Source organism: Ranitomeya variabilis, chromosome 4 (genome assembly GCF_051348905.1).
Source record: "Ranitomeya variabilis isolate aRanVar5 chromosome 4, aRanVar5.hap1, whole genome shotgun sequence".
Classification (NCBI taxonomy): domain Eukaryota; kingdom Metazoa; phylum Chordata; class Amphibia; order Anura; family Dendrobatidae; genus Ranitomeya; species Ranitomeya variabilis.
In genome coordinates, this window is record NC_135235.1 from 204419034 (window position 1) to 204439610 (window position 20577).

Genomic DNA, 20577 nt, shown 5'->3' on the forward strand with positions numbered 1-20577 from the left:
CCACTGCATTGGAGGTCTGGTCATGGTGTGTGCAGTCCTTCCTCCACTCTATTGCCACCTAGTGGAGCTTGCAATTACCTGTATTGCAGCTGCGTCACAGCACTGAGCAGAGAGGTGAGGCCCCTCCTTCTAAGGACAAGGACCTATGGAGCAATGAAGACTATGACAGAGAGAGAAATGGGGGCAAAAAATAAATCTATACCCGTAAAGCCCCTTTTAATCAACTTCTGCAGTGCATGTCAGACGCTTCCTTCCAGTAGATGGAAAACTTGGAAGTATTTGTTTACCGCAATAAATACATTTTTGGAGGATGCCTCTGTAAGGCCAGGTTCACACTGCCGAGTTTGACAGACCCCAATTTCCGTACTGGCCTGGTGTTAGTATTTTCACCAATCCTGTGGGTGACTTACCAGGCTTGCAGGCTGTCTCACATATAACTGGGCACACGTAGCAAAACTGGCAATACTGCAAAAAGGAAGAAAAAAAATAAGAAAATAAAAATGATCACAGCACGGTATACATGGTACAAATCTGCACTGCTATGCTCTCATTGACCACTAGGTGGCGCAATAGGCTTTGCGTTGCTTTTTTATTTTGTGCATGCAAAGGGTTTTATTTTTAGCAGAAATTATTTTCGTAATTGGAGTGAAGCCGTCGGGTATATAGGTAATTGCTTGCATTAATGTACGTACCTCGCAGTTTTTACAATGCTCGCTCTTATCCTTTTCTTTACAGGGGCATTTATCACAGTCTCCGCAGTGCTGGAGAGGAAAAAAAATGGATTCATCTTATGCTATAATATAGGCACGTGAAATATATGTAATATCTCTATAATCCACACCATTAACCGAGATCAAACATAGTATAACACTGATTAGCTTCTCTAGGAGGAGTTTACTCTTTTTATGCGGTTTACCGTGTATGGCAATAAATGTAATATTTTCATGGATTGGACTTTTAATTTCTTTATTTTCGAAGATTTTTTTTTTTTAATTGTTCATTAATTTTCAATTTATCTTTTAGTCCCTTTCCTAGGGCTTGGACCTGCAATCATTAGATCGCTTGCACTATATACTGAAATTTCAGAATATAATGGAAGAGACGATTGTCTCAGCTTCATATGAGGACCAAGATGGCTACGATTGGGGTATTCAGTAGACCTCTGGCTGCCGTGTCAACCCATTGGCACCCCACAACCATGCCGCAGGGACAAGTGCACACCGGAAACTGAACCGTTTAAATGCTGCTGCTAGTGATGGACAGCAGCATCTAAATGGTAAACAGCAGCAATCAGAACTAGCTGTGATTGCTGCTGTTAGAGGCAGGTGTTAGCTGTTTAACTATGCCGACACCTGCCCTGCACGGAGCTTGCTCAGCTCCTGAGCCTGCTCCTGACACTGGCATATATGTATGTCAGGGTGCACAAAGGGTATATTAATGAAATACATTATATTAATATTTAAAGTGATAAAAAAAATGAGTTCCTGATAACCCCTTTTACAGAACAAGACTGTTCATTTTTTCATTCTGGTCCCTTAAAAGGTCTTCAGTAGACTATATATTCTTCAGACCATAGAAAACAACCACCGCTGCATATTTCTGGGCTGTGCAGCAGAAGTTGTTAAAAAGTTAGTCCCTTTCTCTGACATCACTTCCTGGTCTGCAGCGATAGGCTAAAGCTTCACCTCCCAGACGCTCTTCTCTGCCCACCCCCAAGGAGTCCCTCTTCTCATCATGCTAGTAATACTCAGCAGAGCTCTGCTCTATTTTAGCTACTTCCTCCTGTATGAAGAACAAAAAAGAATAGACAACACCTACAAGGGAGCAAAGAGCTCTTAGGGTGAAGGCGTATAAACAATAGATAGGTTACCTTGCAGAATGCACAGTAACGGCACAGGGATCCATCTTTGTATTCATCTTCATCGTCATCATCATCGTCGTCATCATCATCATCTTTAATATCAAAAGTACAACATTACTGTAGTAGATTCCAAATTTGCCCACATCTGGTTCATGTTTTACTTAAAGAGGTAGTCCGATTATCACCCATGGATAGGTGATAAGTTGCTGAATGGTGGGTGTCTCATTGCTGGGACCAATAAACAGTTACAAGATGGCAGGTAGAAAGCCCGACTGCCGATCCATTCATCCTCAATGGGGCTAACGTAAAGAAACAAGCACAGTGCTCGCTAGCCCCATGGGAAATAAACGGGGTGATGATCGAGCATGCTCACGGACGCTGCATTCTTAAAAGTTTATTACCTATCTATCGGTAAGCAATTACCTATTACTTGGAGAAGTGATAACTATTTTTAACCAGACAAGCCTTTTAAAGAGGTTACCCACTACTTTAACATTGATGACCTATCAGCTGGAATTGCCGATTTGCTCCGTCTACTGATGGATGCTGTGACCGGGTACTGCATCTTCCCCCTATTCAAATCAGTAGGAGGCGGATGTGCAGTGCTCGGCCGGGGCCACAGTCAGTAGTCAGAGTAGCTCCATAACTGAGCATTTCCGGGAGCCAATATCGAGGACAGCTGATCGGCCGGGGTGGGGGCCATGATGACCTCTCCAAAGGATACGACATCAATGTTAAAGTAGTGGACAACCTCTTTAAGCTTCTAAAAATACGCAGCTATCGACAGAGTTTAGAGAGCCTAAAGCATACTTGCCAACAGTTCTAATCTGGCCAGGGAAGGCAATCCTGCGAACCTTATCACAAAAGGATAAGTGTGGGTTAGTCCTGTCCTCCATTTTGGCATCTGAACATTGGAAGTATGCGTAAAAGTCCAACTGCCACCAAGATAACATTTTTATAAGTCTAGGGTTAGATGACAACTTCAGCCGCGACCCAAGTCCAAGTCACATGGCCAAACAGCCGCCGTCTAGATTAGCATATTATTTAGTACATGATAAGATGGTTGGCTGGCTGAAGGCGTCAAAGGGGTTAAAAATCTAGGTGGCCTAGGATAGTAAAAGCCCAGAAAAAAGCTACAAAAAGAAACCCTGTTTTCTGGTGGGCCTGTTCTTTCCTGCTTTCGCAGACAACTCATTGACACTGTGTAATGCTTAATTTCCCCTGCGGAGGCACTATAGGGAAATTGAACACTAAAGGTCAGGTTTTGCTTAAGTTTTGGACGTTTTAGTGGTCGTCAAGTCACTTAAAATTATATATGTAACCTTTTTTTTTTCGTTTAGATTTTATTTTATTCTTTTTTTTTATTAGAAATTTAACTTAAAAGGCTTTTTTTCTGGCCTTATGATATTGAAAATAATGAATCAATCTGAGATTGGTGGGAGACAAACGCTCGGCACCCCCATGTATCAGCTGCTGGATGTAAGCAGTGAACAAAGCAGGAGCTGCACAGTTCCGTTCACAGTGTTATGACCGAAAAATGCGGCTCAGCCCCTATTCACCTGAATAGACAAGGAGAGGAGGATCCTTAGCAGCTCTCTTAACTCTCTGATGGTGTATTTCTCATTCTCTAATAGGGTATTTAAAAATTGATTTTCAGACCTTAACAACCCCTTTAATAAAAAGTTATTAATTTGTTCCATGGTCATATTAGAGAAAGAAAATAGTGGGTGTTAGTGAATATGGCCTCCATGGCTTTTCCAGACTCTTATGCATTGCTATATCGTTGGTTACTATATTGCAGCATAAATAGACAGAATGCATTTTTATTGTTTGCCTCTGGGGGCGCTGCAGGAGTATTGAACACTTGCTGCTGTGCTCCTCTATAGGTAAGGACTGAGTGCTGAACCTGCTGTGATCGCTTAAAAAGAAAAAATTATATATATATACTAGATGGTGGCCCGATTCTAACGCATCGGGTATTCTAGAATATGCATGTCCACGTAGTATATTGCACAGCCCACGTTGTATATTGCCCAGCCACGTAGTATATTGCCCAGCCACGTAGTATATTGCCCAGCCACGTAGTATATTGCCCAGTTACGTAGTATATTGCCCAGTGACGTAGTATATTGCCCAGTCACGTAGTATATTGCCCAGCCATGTAGTATATTGGCCAGTTACGTAGTATATTGCACAGCGACGTAGTATACAGCACAGAGCCACGTAGTATATTGCCTAGCTACGTAGTATATTGCCCATCCACGTATGTCACAGGTTAAAAAATAACAAATAAACATACTCACCTTCCGAGGGCCCCTTGTAGCTCTAACATACTCACCATACTTGTAGTTCTGTCGCCTGTGCGCGGTACAGGCGGCAGCTTCCGGTCCCAGGGTGTGATGACGTCGCAGTCACATGACCGTGACGTCATGGCAGGTCCTTCTCCCATACGATCCATGCTACCGGAACCTGCCGTTGCATGGAGCGGTTACCAGAGGGTCGCAAGGAGCAGGAAAGGCGGCGGAAGGTGAGTATATAATGATTTTTTATTTTTTTTAATTATTTTTAACATTAGATCCTTTTACTATTAATGCTGCATAGGCAGCGTCAATAGTAAAAACTTGGTCACACAGGGTTAATAGCGGCGGTAAAGCGGTCCATTACCGCTGGCATTAACCCTGTGTGAGCGGTGACTGCGGGAAGTATGGAGCGGGCACTGACTGCAGGGGAGTAGGGTGGGACTAATAGGACTGTGGCCGTCGCTGATTGGTCGCGGCAGCTATGACAGGCAGCTGGAGAGACCAATCAGGGAATGAATATCCGTGACGGAAGTTGCCGACAGACAGAAGGACAGAAGGACGGAAGTGACCCTTAGACAATTATATAGCAGATATATATACAGTATACTGTATATATACATATATATCTACATATATATACTGTATATACATATATATATATATATATATATATATATATATATATTTATAGAGGGCAGAACTCCTTTGCCAAATACATAATGATTATGACAGTGATTCTTTTATGTTAATTTTACATTTAGAATATTTATAACGGTAGAAACTGAGTGGAAATTAAACATTTTTAAGGAGGTTTGATATTTGGAGGAGGATTTGTAGAGTTTACCCTCAGTTTCTGCTCCCAATACTCCTCTAAAATCTCTGTATATGCATAGTGTTAGAATATGTGCCCATGCTAAGAATTTCTGCATCTCTTGGTAGGAAAAATGCAAAGGCAAAAATGTGCTTTTTTTTGCCGCGTTTTTGACATATGATTTTGGTGCAGATTTTCCCCACTCATTAGCATGAGTGAAATCTGCAGCAAAAACACTGAAAGAATTGACATTCTGTAGAAATAAATATCTACAAGTCAAAAATAAGCAAAGTGTGCATGAGACTTCAGGAATCTCATTGACTTTGGTGGAATCAGGAAATCCTTCAGGTTTTGTGACAAATCTGCGTAGAAAGAAAAAGCGACAAATCTGCAAGGTGTGCACAGGCCCATAGAGGATGTGTACACAATATTCTGCTTGGAAATGTGCTAAAAAGAATGAACAAAATGAGGATAGGGGATAACTTACTGATCACTCGGGGTCCAACCCCTGAAAATGGGGCTCCTTAGGTCTGCTCCATTCATTGTCTATGCGACTGCCGAACACAGTGCTTGGCCATTTCTGTCAGTCCTATAGACAATGAATGGAGCGGAGGCAAAAAGTGCAAACCTTAGCTCCAATCAGGAGGCTCGTTCTCGGGATTGCTGAAGATCCCAGCAATCGGACTCCCGGCAATCAGCAAGTTATCCCCTACTCTCAATATAGGAGAAATCTTGATTTTTTTGAGGGGGTTCCAACCCTTTATTACATAGATGTAGCAGTGCTTGTAAATGAAGCAACGTGAGGGAAAGACACCCTGTTAACGTATCTATGCTACGCCCTATGTTACATTTAGTGATATCCTACAGATACGGTTGATTTGGGAATGGACCCAAGTATTAACATCTGTGTTTCGTTTTATAATATCTTTATCATTTATCAGCTTTGCCTCTATTTTGACCTTTGACAGGAGGGTCCCATTACACATTCTTGCCCTCACTTTTATCTATGTGTGCTATTATCTGATTTACTGACAGAAAAACTCTGTGTTGCCCATAGCATCCAATCACAGAGCAGCTTCCATTTTTCCAGAGCAGGAAATAAAATGAAAGCTGCGCTGTGATTGGTTGCTATGAGCAACGGAGCAAGTTCTTCTTCCCTACTACTGTTTACAACCCACCATTTTGTATAAAATAGTTCAGCCTCCAGGGGAAGCCAATTTAGAAACTTGTAGATTTGCTGCTGCTGTAATAGCACGATGGCACATTGTATTGTGTCCCTAAATATAGCCCCCATAAAGGCTTTATGCGGATGAACATTAGTGGGATAAGCGTTATCCAAAATGAAATATGACTAGGGGTGATGACAGGGCTGAAGCCATTCAAGGACCCTTGTGAGGGACAAAGGTCCCTCCGCCATATTAATTTGATAATAACAGGGGGTCTTTACCATCTACCTCATTGAAAAACGTGGCTGTTTTCTTCCAAAAACAGCGCCACCCCTCTCCACAGGTTATATGTAATATTGCAACTTAGCCCCATGCCTATGTTAGTCTGCGGTGGGTGGTATTTCCATTCCTATATCTATCACATGCCATGACACAATGGTGGGCTATCGATGGGTTACCATGGCAGCTGAGGGCCTACTAAGGGCCCCTATCACCGCCATCCTTGTGCTGCCATGAAACCGGTGACATAGGAGATTGTAATTTTTACTGTATACTCGAAAACTAAAGTATTGCAATAAATAGTACAAGAAATAAATCAAATGCAGGTTCAAGGGGGAAAATAAAAAAAAATGAAAAGTAATTAACAAAAATTTAAAAACTGTAAAAAAAAACATAAAAGTTTGAATCAACTCCTTTTTTTTCCAATAAGGAAATTATGATAGCATATTCACCGAAAAAAAATCCAATTTATGAACTATGAAAATATAAAATTAATTAGCGGTAATCCATATGGTAAATGGTGTAAAAAATACATAGAGATGCCATTTTTCTGCTACTACACCTACCATAAAAAATGTAAAAAGAAGTGAACAACAAAACGTTATAAAAACTAATCCCCACACAATTCCATCAACAAAAAAATCAAAAAAATTATGGGTCTCAGTAAATGTCAAAATTGATTATTTTTACAAATTTCTGAATTTTTTTCAACCGCTAAAATATGAAAAAAAACCTATACAACTTTGACATCCCTTTAATTGGACAGATCTGAAGAATCATGTTAACAGATTGTTTTTACTGCACCATAAATGCCATAAAAGCAAAAGAAGGAAAAAAAATGGAAGAAATGTAGTTTTCACACCATTACACCCCACTTGGATTTTTTTTCCCCACTTTTTTACAGCATTACTTGGTTAAGTGAATATTGTTATTTGACGCTGCAACTTTTACCGCAAAAAAATGAAGGGAGCCCTCATGCATAGTTATGGCTCCTGGAAGAAAGGATGAAAAAAAAAGCACAAAAATAAAAATTCACCCAGCTGGGAAAACGTTATTGATTGCTATTGCTCATAATTACTGGTGGATTACACATCCATGTAGAACTTGCTATAACTTGCTGCTAATTAACACAACGATATAGCAGCCTTATTTCATTATATGAATTATGGCCACAAGTCCCGGTGGGACCATGAGTTTTGCAATTCGAAAAAATTGCATCATAGGCAAATAAATAAATATATGTTTATATATGCATACTAATATATAAATATATACCGTATATATGTATATATAAATATATAATATATGTCTTTATATATTATTATTTTTAATTATCATTTTTTATTTTTATATTATTATTATTATGTATATATATATATATAATATATATATAAATAATATATATATATAATATATATGTATCTATATTAGTATGCATATATAAATACAAATATATGTATTTATTTATGTGCCTATGATGCAGTTTTTGGAGGTTAGGAGACCCATGGTCCCAGTGGGACTTCTGGCCTTCATTCAGATACAGCCTTTATCAGTGGAATTTCTCAGTTGAATTTCTCAGTTTATAGCCTCTATCAATTGGATCTCATCTTATTCTTGTTTTACTTTTACTTTTTAGTTTTGTCCCTTTAGGTTACGCTTCCCCAATGAGCTTTTAGTGTGTTTTCGATGTTGCAGAATTTCTACACCTATTATTTAAATGAGATTACTTGCGTTTTTTCATTGCGTTCGTGTACGTTTTTTTAAAATGCGTTTTTATTGCTTTTTTTGTCTCTGTTTGGTGTGTCATGCTTTCCCTTTGATTTTGATGCTTCTTGGTTTTTTGCTTTGACAAAACTTTATTTCTACACTTCGGTGCATTTTTCATGCATTTTTTTGTGCATTATTACATGCATTTTTGATGAGTTTCCAAGGAGGAAACGCACTAAAAACGCATGTGCGGTTTTTTCATGAGGATTTTCCACATGTATTGTAAGTCTATGGAGAAAATCCGCACCGAAAATTCAGCAATAGAGATTGACATGCTATAGATTTGGAAAACGCACCACATCGTGGGCATGAGATCTCTAAAAATCCCACCTGCTTTGCTAGAACTGTAAGGCCTGTTTCACACGTCAGTGGCTCCGGTACATGTGGTGACAGTTTCCTCACGTACCGGAGACACTGACGCACGTAGACAAATCAATGTGTCTCTGCACATGTCAGCGTGTTTTTACGGACCGTGTGTCCGTGTGCAAAACACGGAGACATGTCCGTTTTTCTCCGGCAGCAAAGCGTCCTGCACACGTGCACACGGAGAACAGTCTGCACTCTCCTCTGTGTGCACGTACCGCCGCAGGAGAAACAGCGCTACAGTAAGTGCTGTCCCCCCTGCGTGTGGTGCTGAAGCCAGCATTCATTCCTTCACCCCAGCAGCGTTCGCTGGAGAGAAGGAATGAAAAATCAAGGGGTTTTTTTGTGTGTGTTTAAAATAAAGTTCGTGGTCACCTCCCATAAGGGTGGAGCCGCATATTCATCCCTGTAATGAGCGGCACCACGTGACCGCTCACACAGGACAAGCTGCCGGCGCTGAGAGGAAGCATCGTGGGTGCTGGGTGAGTATTTTAATGCAAGCTGGCGGGTGCACAGGGGGTGGGAGGCGGGAGGTGACCACGAACTTTATTTTAAACACAAAAAAAACCAACTTGATTTTTCATACCTTCTCTCCAGCGAACGCTGCTGGGGAGAAGAAATGAATGCCGGCTTCAGCACCACACGCAGGGGGGACAGCGCTTAACTCTAGCGCTGTCTCTTGCACGGTCCGTATGGTCCTCAGTCGGCACACGGGCAGTACATGGCTGCCGCACGTGTGCCACACTGATGTGCCACGTGAGCACATGGACACACGGACACGGATAACTCCGGTACCGATTTTTCCGGTACCGGAATTATCTGGACGTGTGAGACTGGCCTAAAACGCTGCGTTTTTGATGCAGCATCAAAAAGAGGAAAACTGGAGAGGGGGTAAACTGTCTCGCCTGAAGGCAGTGTTCAAACACCGTTTTTTGAGAAGTTTTATTAGCGCTCCATTTCAAAATCCTTCTAAAAAATAGCTTTAAAATGTTTGGAAAACTTTCCTTATTCATTCATATGGGAAAACTACTTTTCTGGCTCATATGAGGAGTTTTTTAGAACGTTTTATCCCTGAAGAAGTTTTGAAAAGCGCCTGGTGGTAACTGGATAGATATGTTTCATTCTGGGAGAGAGCTAATATGCATATTAATGGGCTTAAAGAGATTTTCTGACCTCAAGATATTGATGATCTATCCTTAGGACATGACATCAATATCAAGTTACAGGGGGTCCGACAACCTGGCACCCCCATTCATCAGCAGTTACGAGCTCTGGCCAGATGTAAACGCATTGCATGGAGCTGCAATTCAAATTTTTTGAAGCTATTCTGCATCACTTGTCAGCGGCTGCTACACTTTCTCCTCATATTGCAATTCCGCTCAATGTGTTTACACCTGGACCCTGCCGTTGATGGGTGGGGTACTGGGTACTGCATCCTTACCAAACTGATATTGATGACCTATTATTATTTCACTGCGTTATGAGAAGATGTAAGTGACCCCCACTAATTACCAAAGTGAAAGGGCCACATGTACAGTAGTCTCACTGCAGTGAATTACTAATCTACAGAATATAAGCATGCTAGAAACTGATTGATGGAGGTCCAGCTTTATGAACTAAGTCTGGTGTGTGACAACGTTACGACCCCTGCCTTCTTTTAAAGATCTGTCACTTGGCAAAAGTGCCCACTTTTTGGTCTTATTTTATTCCTGCTGCTCCCCTTAGTATTCCTTTTTACTTTTTTTTTTTTTAAATCCATCATATGGTTATAGAGATATGCGCCTATTTGTTCCAATCTGATTTTTATGGTTTTTTAAAAATGAGGCTTTGCTCACTGGACACTAAGGCAGAGCAGGCTAAAGACACGCCCCTGAGGATCCTGTAAGCCACACCCCCTTCGGAAACACTTTAAAAGTTAGCATAAAATAAAAAGACTCGTATCTCTCGGACATTATGTTAGATTTTAAAAAACAAAATTCAATAAAGGGAGCAGTAGGAATAAAAGAAGAGCAAAGTCTTACCTCTCTTGTCTTAATGACAGGTCCCCTTTAAATGTAGCAAGAGATCCCTTCTGCTGGTCTGATTGGGTATATGGCAATTTTATTTTTCCCTGCATTTTTCAGTGATGCTTTGTTTTTAACAACAGTCCTAAGAAAAAGTGTTCTTTGTGCAAACATCAGAAATACTCGAGTATAGCACCGGGCTGTATATGTCATTCCTATAGACAATCAATGCAGTGGTAGTCTCTTTTCAAATTGGGGACTTAGGACTCCTCTTCTTGTGATCGATGGGGGTCCATTGGTGAGATCCACCGCGACATATCACATATTTTGTGATATAACCCCTTCAAGTCGATATTCACACTGAGTTTTTTGCGACAAACAAATTCAAAGATTTTTTTTCATCCAAAAACTGTTTCAGGAAACTCTTCATTTTTGTGGTTTTTGGTCAAGTTTTTCTTTTCCTGGAGAAGTTTTTAACAGTTTTGGAAGAGGTTTTTTTTTTCTACAGCCTTCTTAGTTTGAATCAATTCCAGGAACTTCAGAAAAGTATCATGCAAACTTTTTTTTTTTTTTTTTTACACTAGGTGATTTTTGAAACTTCTTCAGAAAAAAATACCGCTAAAAAAACTTCTCATATCAAAAGCAAAGTGGATTTCCCATAGAAATGAATAGGAAGAGTTTTCCAAGTGTTTTTTCAAATGGTTCTTAAGGAACATCACCACTGATCAGCTGCCTGTTTTCTAGGCATGTAGATGGGACACAAGTAGAACTGCTGCTAAACCTATGGAGCTGTACGCACCAGTGCAAACAGTCAAGGGGCTCTTCAACCAACCTATCAGGATTGCTGGAAGTCGCCGACCAATGATCGAATATTGTTAACTATTCTTAAAGTGGTTGTCCCCTTTCAGAAAGTGTTTTCCTATAAGCTCAATTAGTACAAGAAAAAATGTAGCCTTACTTACCCTCCCCTGGTCCGGTGCTGGTCTCCACCATTGCTCCTACCGTCTGTTATTGTCTGCAGCTCTCATGTCACTTTGACAGAGCTACAGACAATAACTGAGCTCAGGGGATCTGAGTGATTGATTGACTGCAGCTCTGTCGAAATGACCCCGGGGCTGTGGCAGAGACTAAGCGCTGGACCTGGGAAGGATTAATAAATTGTTTTTTTTCCCCATTAATGCAGTTTACAGGAAAAACTTTTTTGAAAGGGGACAACCCCTTTAAGGATAAGCCACCAAATTTAAAGAACCCATTTAAATGATATGTAGGCAAGGAGCTGATTAGCTAAGTAACCCAATAGGGGAAGTTAATAATTATAGGGGTTGTCCGGGACTTTAATATTGATGTCACACCCCAACCAATCAGACACCGATGACTTAGGATAGGATAGGCCATCAATGTTAAAGTCCCAGACAAACCCTTTAATTATATATTTATTTGAGGAAATTTGTCCTATAGAGTAGTCATCATGACATGAATGTATTTTGACCCATAGGTTAATTATATCCTACTAGTAAATACATTAATCCTGTTCTTGTGGTTGGCATTGGTCCCCCACCAATTATATACTTTCCCCTGTCTATTCATATCAATGGGAGCTGAGCTGCAGTACCAAGAATGGCCACTACATAGTGTCCGGCGCCATACAGTGTTCTTTCAGCAAGTGATCAGTGGGACTCAATGATCTGATGACCTGTTCTAGGGATAAGTTATTAATATTTTAATTGTGAATAACTTTTTTAAAGGTAAAGGCATCACCTTTGTTGTCTGGTAGCAGCTGCTATAATATAGGGAATACCCCTTTAATTCTTACCGACTAACCTGCACATGAGGTGGCTATGTGGCTATGCTATACCAATCCAATGATCATTTACCAATTGATTACATATCAAATTATGTTTGTCTTTGTAATACCCCACATTATAGGAAGAGATGATTAAAGCAGTCACAGTCACAAAGCAGTCATCCAGGCTTCATGGGTTGTTTAGTGAAAGCATTTATTAAGTGGTAAGTGAGATTTGCTGGAGCAGCTGCACAGGGCCGCCAACACATTCCCGCTTTATAATAAGCACATGAAACACAAGCTGCAGCGGGGTTAACCTCTTCTCTGACATTGCGGACTTTGCAATTTTGCACTGGAAACTAGAGAGCGGGCCTGAAATGGTTAACCTGGCCCAGTATAGAAACTGATCTCCCAGTTCTCGGGTAACTAACGTACCCCTTTTCCCTGCTGAATCCACAAAAATTAAAGCCACACACTGAAATGGACGGGATCTGACATTCTCCTTTAGAATTGGACATTTGGGCTTTGTTCACACTGAGTTTTTTTTGCTTAGTTTTTGGAACAGAAGAAACTCTGCAACTCTCCAATCAAAACTCATGTTTTTTTTTTTGTTTGAACTCATTGTGGCTTTTGGAGAGTTTCTGCTCCAAATAATCAGCAAAAAAACAAAAAAAAATCACTGTAAAGATACTATTAAAAGGGTTGGAAAAACAGCACTGACTGTGCCTTGGATTGTAGCCCAGAATTATTACATTTATATGGGGTAATACTGCAATGCAATACCAGACATAACCTATGGACAAGGGGGCAGTGTTTCTGGAAAAGAGTCCTTTTTCTCTAGTCTCATGTATTTCTTTTTTTCTGGTCTCATCTACTTTTTTTCTGGTCTCATGTACTTCTTTTTTTTTTGGTCTCGTGTAGTTCTTTTTTTCTAGTCTCATGTAGTTCTTTTTACTGGTCTCGTGTAGTTCTTTTTTTCTTGTCTCATGTAGTTCTTTTTTTTTCTACTCTCGTGTAACCCCACCAAAAAAATTAAAGGGCTATTTCACTTTTAAGTATGAATGAATATATGTTTCTGAGGGGGAATCTAGTTAATCTGAAATCCGTACTCACTCCATTTACAATAAATGAATCATAACCTTGCTTTTTCCCCTGTTAGGATCCCAGCGATCAGCTATTATCTGTAAAAAACCTGGAAGTGAGTGCTTAATTTCCCCACAGCACCACTACTGGAGAAATTAGGTATTACATCATGCTTGTTCAAATTATTGAACTGTCCGTGTAATTTAGGACAGGGCAGGTCCTCCACATGTCCGTATTATTGTTCTCTTTAAATGTAGTGAACTATCCCTTTAATCTGATAATCAAATATAGTGATGCTCCTTTAATTTTGGGAAGCGGCAAAGTGGGGGACCCCTTAAAGTTTAGAGAAACAGTGAAAAGGAGATCTTAAAGGAGTTGTCCAGAGTTAGAAAACTTGGCTGATTTTTTTTTTTTAGAAAAACAGCGCCACCCACCGATCACAGGTTGGGTGCGGAATTGCAGCTCATCCCTATTCATTTCAATGAAGCTGAGTTGCACTACTAGAAGCAGCCATTTTTTTCTAATCCTGGAGAACCCCTTTAATTGGTTGAGGTAGAGAACAGTGCCCTGAACCTGTCTTAAGACCGAGGTGGTCAGACTTTGCAGAATTTTTATTTTTTTGGAAGAGGTAGCATGACAATGACTCTTTACTATGCCACTCTGATACAGAGCCCCTATGTAAGTCCTTCATTTTTTTCTTAAAGGGGTTTTCCAGCTAAAGAACTGTCAGTCATACAAATCTGATTGGTATGACTTTGGCAATTGGACAAGAATGAAAGAACTCCCACCCATCCCATCCCTGATCTTTGTGAGAGCACTCATGGGTATCAATTCACTGCAATGGGAGTGATAACGTGGAAATAGGATCCACTTCTCAAAATTCTCCAGCGGAGCAACTGGGCTTCAATGAAAATTCTCTAAAAAGTTCTCAAAATTGGGTTACTCCACTTGGTGCACTTTTCTCACTTTCTTTAGCTGGAATACCCCTTAAAATGAACATTAAACATATTACACAATTACAACATTTGTATACAATGTATAGATCACTGCTACATATGTCTCTATCAAAGCAGTGGAAATAAAATACCTCTATCGAATAAAGCTGGACTCACCCATGCACGGACCGGACCGCGGGTCTCCTGATCGAAACCTGACAGCCTCATACATGCCTATGAAGCTGTTGAGCTTGGGTCAGGAGATCCTCGGCCAGCCCATGAATATAGCCAGTGGTCTGCAATCTGTGTTATTCATGCAGAACTACACTTCCATTCTCCAGCTACACTCATCATGACCCAACACTTACAGGATGGAGACCACTGGCTAAGAAACCAGTCAACCTTTGACATGTCATCATCATCATCACCATCATTATAAGTCGGTGGAGAAACATTAAAGGGAACCTGTCACCACGTTTTTGGAAGATGGGATAAAAATAGCGTTAAATAGGGGCAGAGGTGGGCGTTACATTAGTGTGTGTGTTATGCGTTTATTACCCACCTAAGTTGCCGAAATAACTTTGCAAAGTCTCCGTTTTCGCCTGTCAATCAGGCTGGTCAGGTCACATGGGCGTGGTGTCTTCACCCAGATTTGGCGTAGTTTTCCGTTGGTGGCGTAGTGGTGTGCGCATGCCCAAAGTCCGGAATCCTCTTCCAGGGGATTTAAAATAGCGCGGTGTTCGTTATTGCATTGGTGATCGGTGGGCGCGGCCATCTTCCTTTGGCCGCGCGTGCGCAGAAGCGGCGCTCTGCTGGCCGCGGCTTCAGGAAAATGGCCGCGGGATGCCGCGCGTGCGCAGATGGATATCGCGGCGGCCATTTTCCTGAAGCCGCGGCCAGCAGAGCGCCGCTTCTGCGCACGCGCGGCCAAAGGAAGATGGCCGCGCCCACCGATCACCAATGCAATAACGAACAGCGCGCTATTTTAAATCCCCTGGAAGAGGATTCCGGACTTTGGGCATGCGCACACCACTACGCCACCAACGGAAAACTACGCCAAATCTGGGGGAAGACAACGCCCATGCGACCTGACCAGCCTGATTGACAGGCGAAAACGGAGACTTTGCAAAGGTATTTCGGCAACTTAGGTGGGTAATAAACGCATAACACACACACTAATGTAACGCCCACCTCTGCCCCTATTTAACGCTATTTTTATCCCATCTTCCAAAAACGTGGTGACAGGTTCCCTTTAAGAGATGGAAGTTAAAGTTGTTTTATTATATGGATTTAGTGATTTATCTGACACCCTTTTCACTGCTTTGTTCCATAAAGGGTTACAGTAAACAAACTCATTAGTAATTTGTAAGCCGCCATTTGAAGTGTCCCAAAGTGAGCTGGTCCTCCAGTAGAACTTCTGTCCAGTCCATACCAATGTCCCAGTGATTTTGCCATAAATAAAGCAACGAAGACATAGCAAACAGCGGCAGAAGCTCAATGCTCAAAGCTCAAATTTTTTTTTTTTAGGAATCTTGTTCATGCCGGCAGCCATAGGTTAAATAAAGCCTGTGAGCTAACGCTGCTAGCTGACAACGGACATTTTACATACAAAGATTTTTTCATGTAGAAAAATATTGATGATACATTTCCATTAGAGTGAAATATTAAACTTCAGATGATCCCTATTAATTTTCAAAATATATGAAACACTTTAGTCTTAGTTACCTTCATCATCATCATCATCATCGTCGTCGTCGTCATCATCATCAGCTTCCTGCTTTTTGTCCTTATCATCTTCATCATCATCATCATCATCGTCGTCGTCGTCGTCATCATCATTGTCATCGTCATCATCGTTGTCATCATCATCGTCGTCGTCATCCTCTTCCTGCTTTTTTACTATTTGATCATCGTCGTCATCATCGTCGTCATCATCATCATCATCATCATCATCATCATCATCATCGTCATCATCATCGTCGTCATCATCATCATCATCGTCGTCATCATCGTCGTCATCATCATCGTCGTCATCATCGTCGTCATCATCGTCGTCGTCATCATCATCATCATCGTCGTCATCATCGTCGTCATCATCGTCGTCGTCATCATCCTTATCATCATCGTCGTCATCATTTTTATCATCGTCGTCATCATCATCATCATCGTCGTCGTCATCATCGTCGTCATCATCATCGTCGTCATCATCGTCATCATCATCATCGTCGTCATCATCATCATCTTTATCATCGTCGTCGTCATCATCATCATCTTTATCATCATCGTCGTCATCATCATCTTTATTATCGTCGTCGTCGTCTTTATTGTCTCCATCATCATCGTCGTCATCATCATCATCGTCATCATCATCATCATCCGCGTCATGATCTACATGAGCTTTATCATCATCATCGTCATCATCGTCTTTCACTGCACCTTGGGCCTGCCCTTGGACCCCCGGCAGTAAATTCACATGGAAGGAGCAAATCGCAGTGACTAGAAGGCACAGCAGCCACACTTTCCGTGAGGCCATTTCAACGTAAAGCAGAAATCAACTTCTGAAATCTACCAGCAGAGTCACGGTGTCCTTCCCGTCAGCACAGAGGTGACAACAGATGAAGAAACTTTCCCCGTAAGTTAAATCAGTTCAATCCCAAGAAAAAGTTCTCATTCCTCAATAATCCAGTAAAAAGGAAGATCTTGGGTGGGAGACAAGAAGACGTCAGCAGACAACGGCAATACTGAACAAGAAAAAGCCTTGAGAAAAAGAGTCCAATGCTCAAGGCAGGCGTGATTGATAGCAACACATGGTCATAGGGAACCTTCTACCTCCGAACCAATCAGTGCAGCTCTACAGTGCCGCTAATATAGAAAGCGATGATGGCACATATCCCTTCATGACCATATTTGTGATCAAGTCTGTGTAAAAGGTCACTGAAGGCAGCCCTGAGACACGTTACTAGTGAGTCTGACATGCCTCAGTTGCGTAGCTATACTTAGGACTTATCAGACTTTACTAGTGCCGTTCATTGTGACAAGTACCCCGTGTGACCAAATAAATGCCTGGGATCAGACCCCATCCTGTAATAATGTCCCTCATCCTGGCCATATCCTGTAATAATGTCCCACTTACTGTAATAATGTCCCCTATCCTGGCCATATCCTGTAATAATGTCCCACTTACTGTAATAATGTCCCTCATCCTGGCCATAGCCTGTAATAATGTCCCACTTACTGTAATAATGTCCCCTATCCTTGCCTCTATCCTGTAACAATGTCCTCCATCCTGGTATCTATCCTGTAACAATGTCCTCCATCCTAATCCCCATCCTGTACTAATGTCCCAAATCCTGGTCTCCATCATTTAATAATGTGTCCACTCCTAACCTGTAATAATGTTTCCCATCCTGGACCCTATCCTGTGATAATTGTTCCCTGTCCTGCAATAATGTACCCCATCCTGTAAAAATGTCTTCCATACTATAATAATGTCTTCCATTCTATAATAATGTCTTACATCATGTAATAATGTCTCTGTAATAATTATAGGGGATAACTCAGGAGACTCTTTGCATAGAACAAGACAACTACAGGACACAATGTGGAGCTTACTCTTTGCCACATGGTTTTTTTTTGCCTTCCTTTGGATCAACATGTTAGGGCATGTTAGGTTAGGCTATGGTTTGAACTAGATGGACTTAAAGTCTTCCTTCAACCTTAAAGGGACTTTGTCACCTGAATTTGGAGGGAACAATTTTCAGCCATAGGGGCGGGGTTTTCGGGTGTTTGATTCACCCTTTCCTTACCCGCTGGCTGCATGCTGGCTGCAATATTGGATTGAAGTTCATTCTCTGTCCTCCATAGTACACGCCTGCGTAAGGCAAGATTGCCTTGTGCAGGCATGTACTACGGAGGACAGAGAATGAACTTCAATCCAATATTGCAGCCAGCATGCAGCCAGCGGGTAAGGAAAGGGTGAATCGAACACCCGAAAACCCCGCCCCTATGGCTGAAAATTGTTCCCTCCAAATTCAGGTGACAGAGTCCCTTTAATAACTATGTAACTATGTATAAGTGGTAAAGTCTATATTATCACACGGTGATTCAAACAGGTGCAGAGAGAAACTCAAGTCCACAACACTTGGTGCAAATAATAAACGCAGCTTAGCAGTCTATAGGAAACTTCAGAGGAAAATGCAATCAAGCAGAAAGTCTATGAAGCACAGTTATTCTTGAGGATGCTTGACACGAATAAATCCTTGTCTTAGTCCAGGCACAGATAGATATGCTTATTAGGCAGTTCAAATCATATCTTAGCTCAACCAGGGAGGCCTGGTTAATAGTCTCAGGTTATTGCAAAGCAGCAACAGCTTACATGACCAGCAAATGCAGATGGAAGTAAAACACGAACAGCAGATGAAGGAGGATTACTGGAAACTTGTGTATGCAGCAGGAACTCAGAGCAGAGTAGCAGGATCACCACACAGGTTCACAGGAGCAGGTGTATAGTCAGGAAGTAATCAGAGGTCAGGAGCTGGATGCAAGGCAGAATACTCTAGGACAGACTGAAGGCTGGGGTGGAGTTTTATAGCAGGAGACACAGTGCACATGAGACCAAAGATGCCATTTTGAAAAAGGGCAGTAATGCACAAAAGGTAAAAAATGTTCAGAGTTCTGACATTACTCCCTCCTTAGAAGTGGCCTCAGGATGATCCTGGACCTGGTTTCTCAGGGAATCTCTGATGAAAATGAGAACTCTTCTGTTGGGCATTGATGTTTTCCACAGGTTCCCAAGAGTCTTCTACAGGGGGATATCCCTGCCATCTTATCAGATATTGGAGCCGATTCCTGCGAATCCTGGAATCAATAATTTCCTCCACCACGAATTGTTCTTGCCCATCAATCACCACAGGCTGCGGCGGTGGCACAACACGTCCCTGGAAGATATTAGTAGATACAGGCTTTAGTAAAGATACATGAAAAACTGAGTGTACCTTCATTGTCCTAGGCAGCTTCAGCCGGCAGGCCACAGAGCTCACACTACCGTTGATCTTGAAAGGGCCAATGAATTTCTGTCCAAGTTTTTGTGAAGGAACGTTTAACTTCAGATTCGTAGTTGCTAACCACACGGAATCTCCTACCTTGAACATAGGTGTAGGTTTACGGAATCTATCAGCCGATCTCTTATAACGTTCTTGAGCTGTGGTCAGGGATTCCTTCAGAACCTCCAGATTCTGTCTCATCGCAGTCAGCCTTTCCTCCACTGCCGGAACCGGAGAATTAATTGGAGACCTAGGTAAAATACACGGATGATAACCCAGATTGGCAAAGAAAGGTGTAAATTTAGTGGAGGCGCTCTGAGAATTATTATATGAAAATTCGGCTAACGGCAACAACTCCAACCAATCATCCTGGAGATGGCTGACATGACATCTTAGATATTGTTCCAGCGTCTGGTTGGTACGCTCAGTCTGACCATTTGTCTGGGGATGGTAAGCAGAAGAGAGACAGACATTAATATTGAGTGCAGAGCAAAACCCCTTCCAGAATCTTGAAGTGAACTGTACTCCACGGTCAGAGATGATCTCATCCGGAACCCCGTGCAACCGAAAGACATTCTGTATAACCAAGTTCACTGTATCTTCAGCTGAGGGGAGGCCAGTGCATGGAACAAAATGAGCAGCTTTAGTCAGGCGATCAACTACCACCATGATTGCATTCATGCCCCCCGATGTAGGCAGCTCCACAATAAAGTCCATTGATATAGACCCCGAAGGGCGGGACGGAACAGGTAATTGTTGTAGAAGACCCGTAGGTGCCACATGAGGAGTCTCGTAACGGGCACATACCTCGCAAGAGAGAACATAGTCCTTGGTATCCTTCAGGCAAGTTGGCCACCAGAAGAATCGGCTCAGGAACTTCTGTACCCCCCTGTGACCAGCCAACTTGGAGTCATGTACCAACATGAGGATCTGCAGATGGACGACCTACGGGACGTAGATACGTCGATCTCTGAACCACATGCCACCCTTAAAGACAAGATTAATATCCACAGGTGGGTTGGCCAGAAATACATCACCTTCATAGGCCTCCCTGCACTCCTTCCACAAGTCCTGATCGTGGATAACTCCGATGAAATTGGCATCAGATAGAATGGTCTTGGACGGGTCTCCAGGTACAGAATCCGCAGCATGGATTCGGGATAAAGCATCAGCCTTCCCATTGC

General features: G+C 41.8%; 1 protein-coding gene across 4 annotated transcripts in view; it reads right to left on the bottom strand.

Annotated features, from left to right (window-relative positions):
- Positions 1-17170, bottom strand: part of LOC143770255 (uncharacterized) — a 30941-nt gene extending 13771 nt beyond the window's left edge. Inside the window, exons 1-4 of one of the 4 annotated variants that reach the window (XM_077259718.1) lie at positions 16141-17170; positions 1871-1948; positions 693-761; positions 411-465 (exon numbers count right to left, since the gene is read on the bottom strand). In XM_077259718.1, the coding sequence (XP_077115833.1) occupies positions 411-465; positions 693-761; positions 1871-1948; positions 16141-16884 (946 nt within the window). In that variant the 5' untranslated portion in view covers positions 16885-17170. Of the gene's footprint in view, positions 1-410; positions 466-692; positions 762-1870; positions 1956-16076 lie in introns of all 4 variants that reach the window. The other 3 variants (XM_077259717.1, XM_077259716.1, XM_077259719.1) reach the window with 3 other exon arrangements.
- Positions 17171-20577: the final 3407 nt, after the last annotated feature.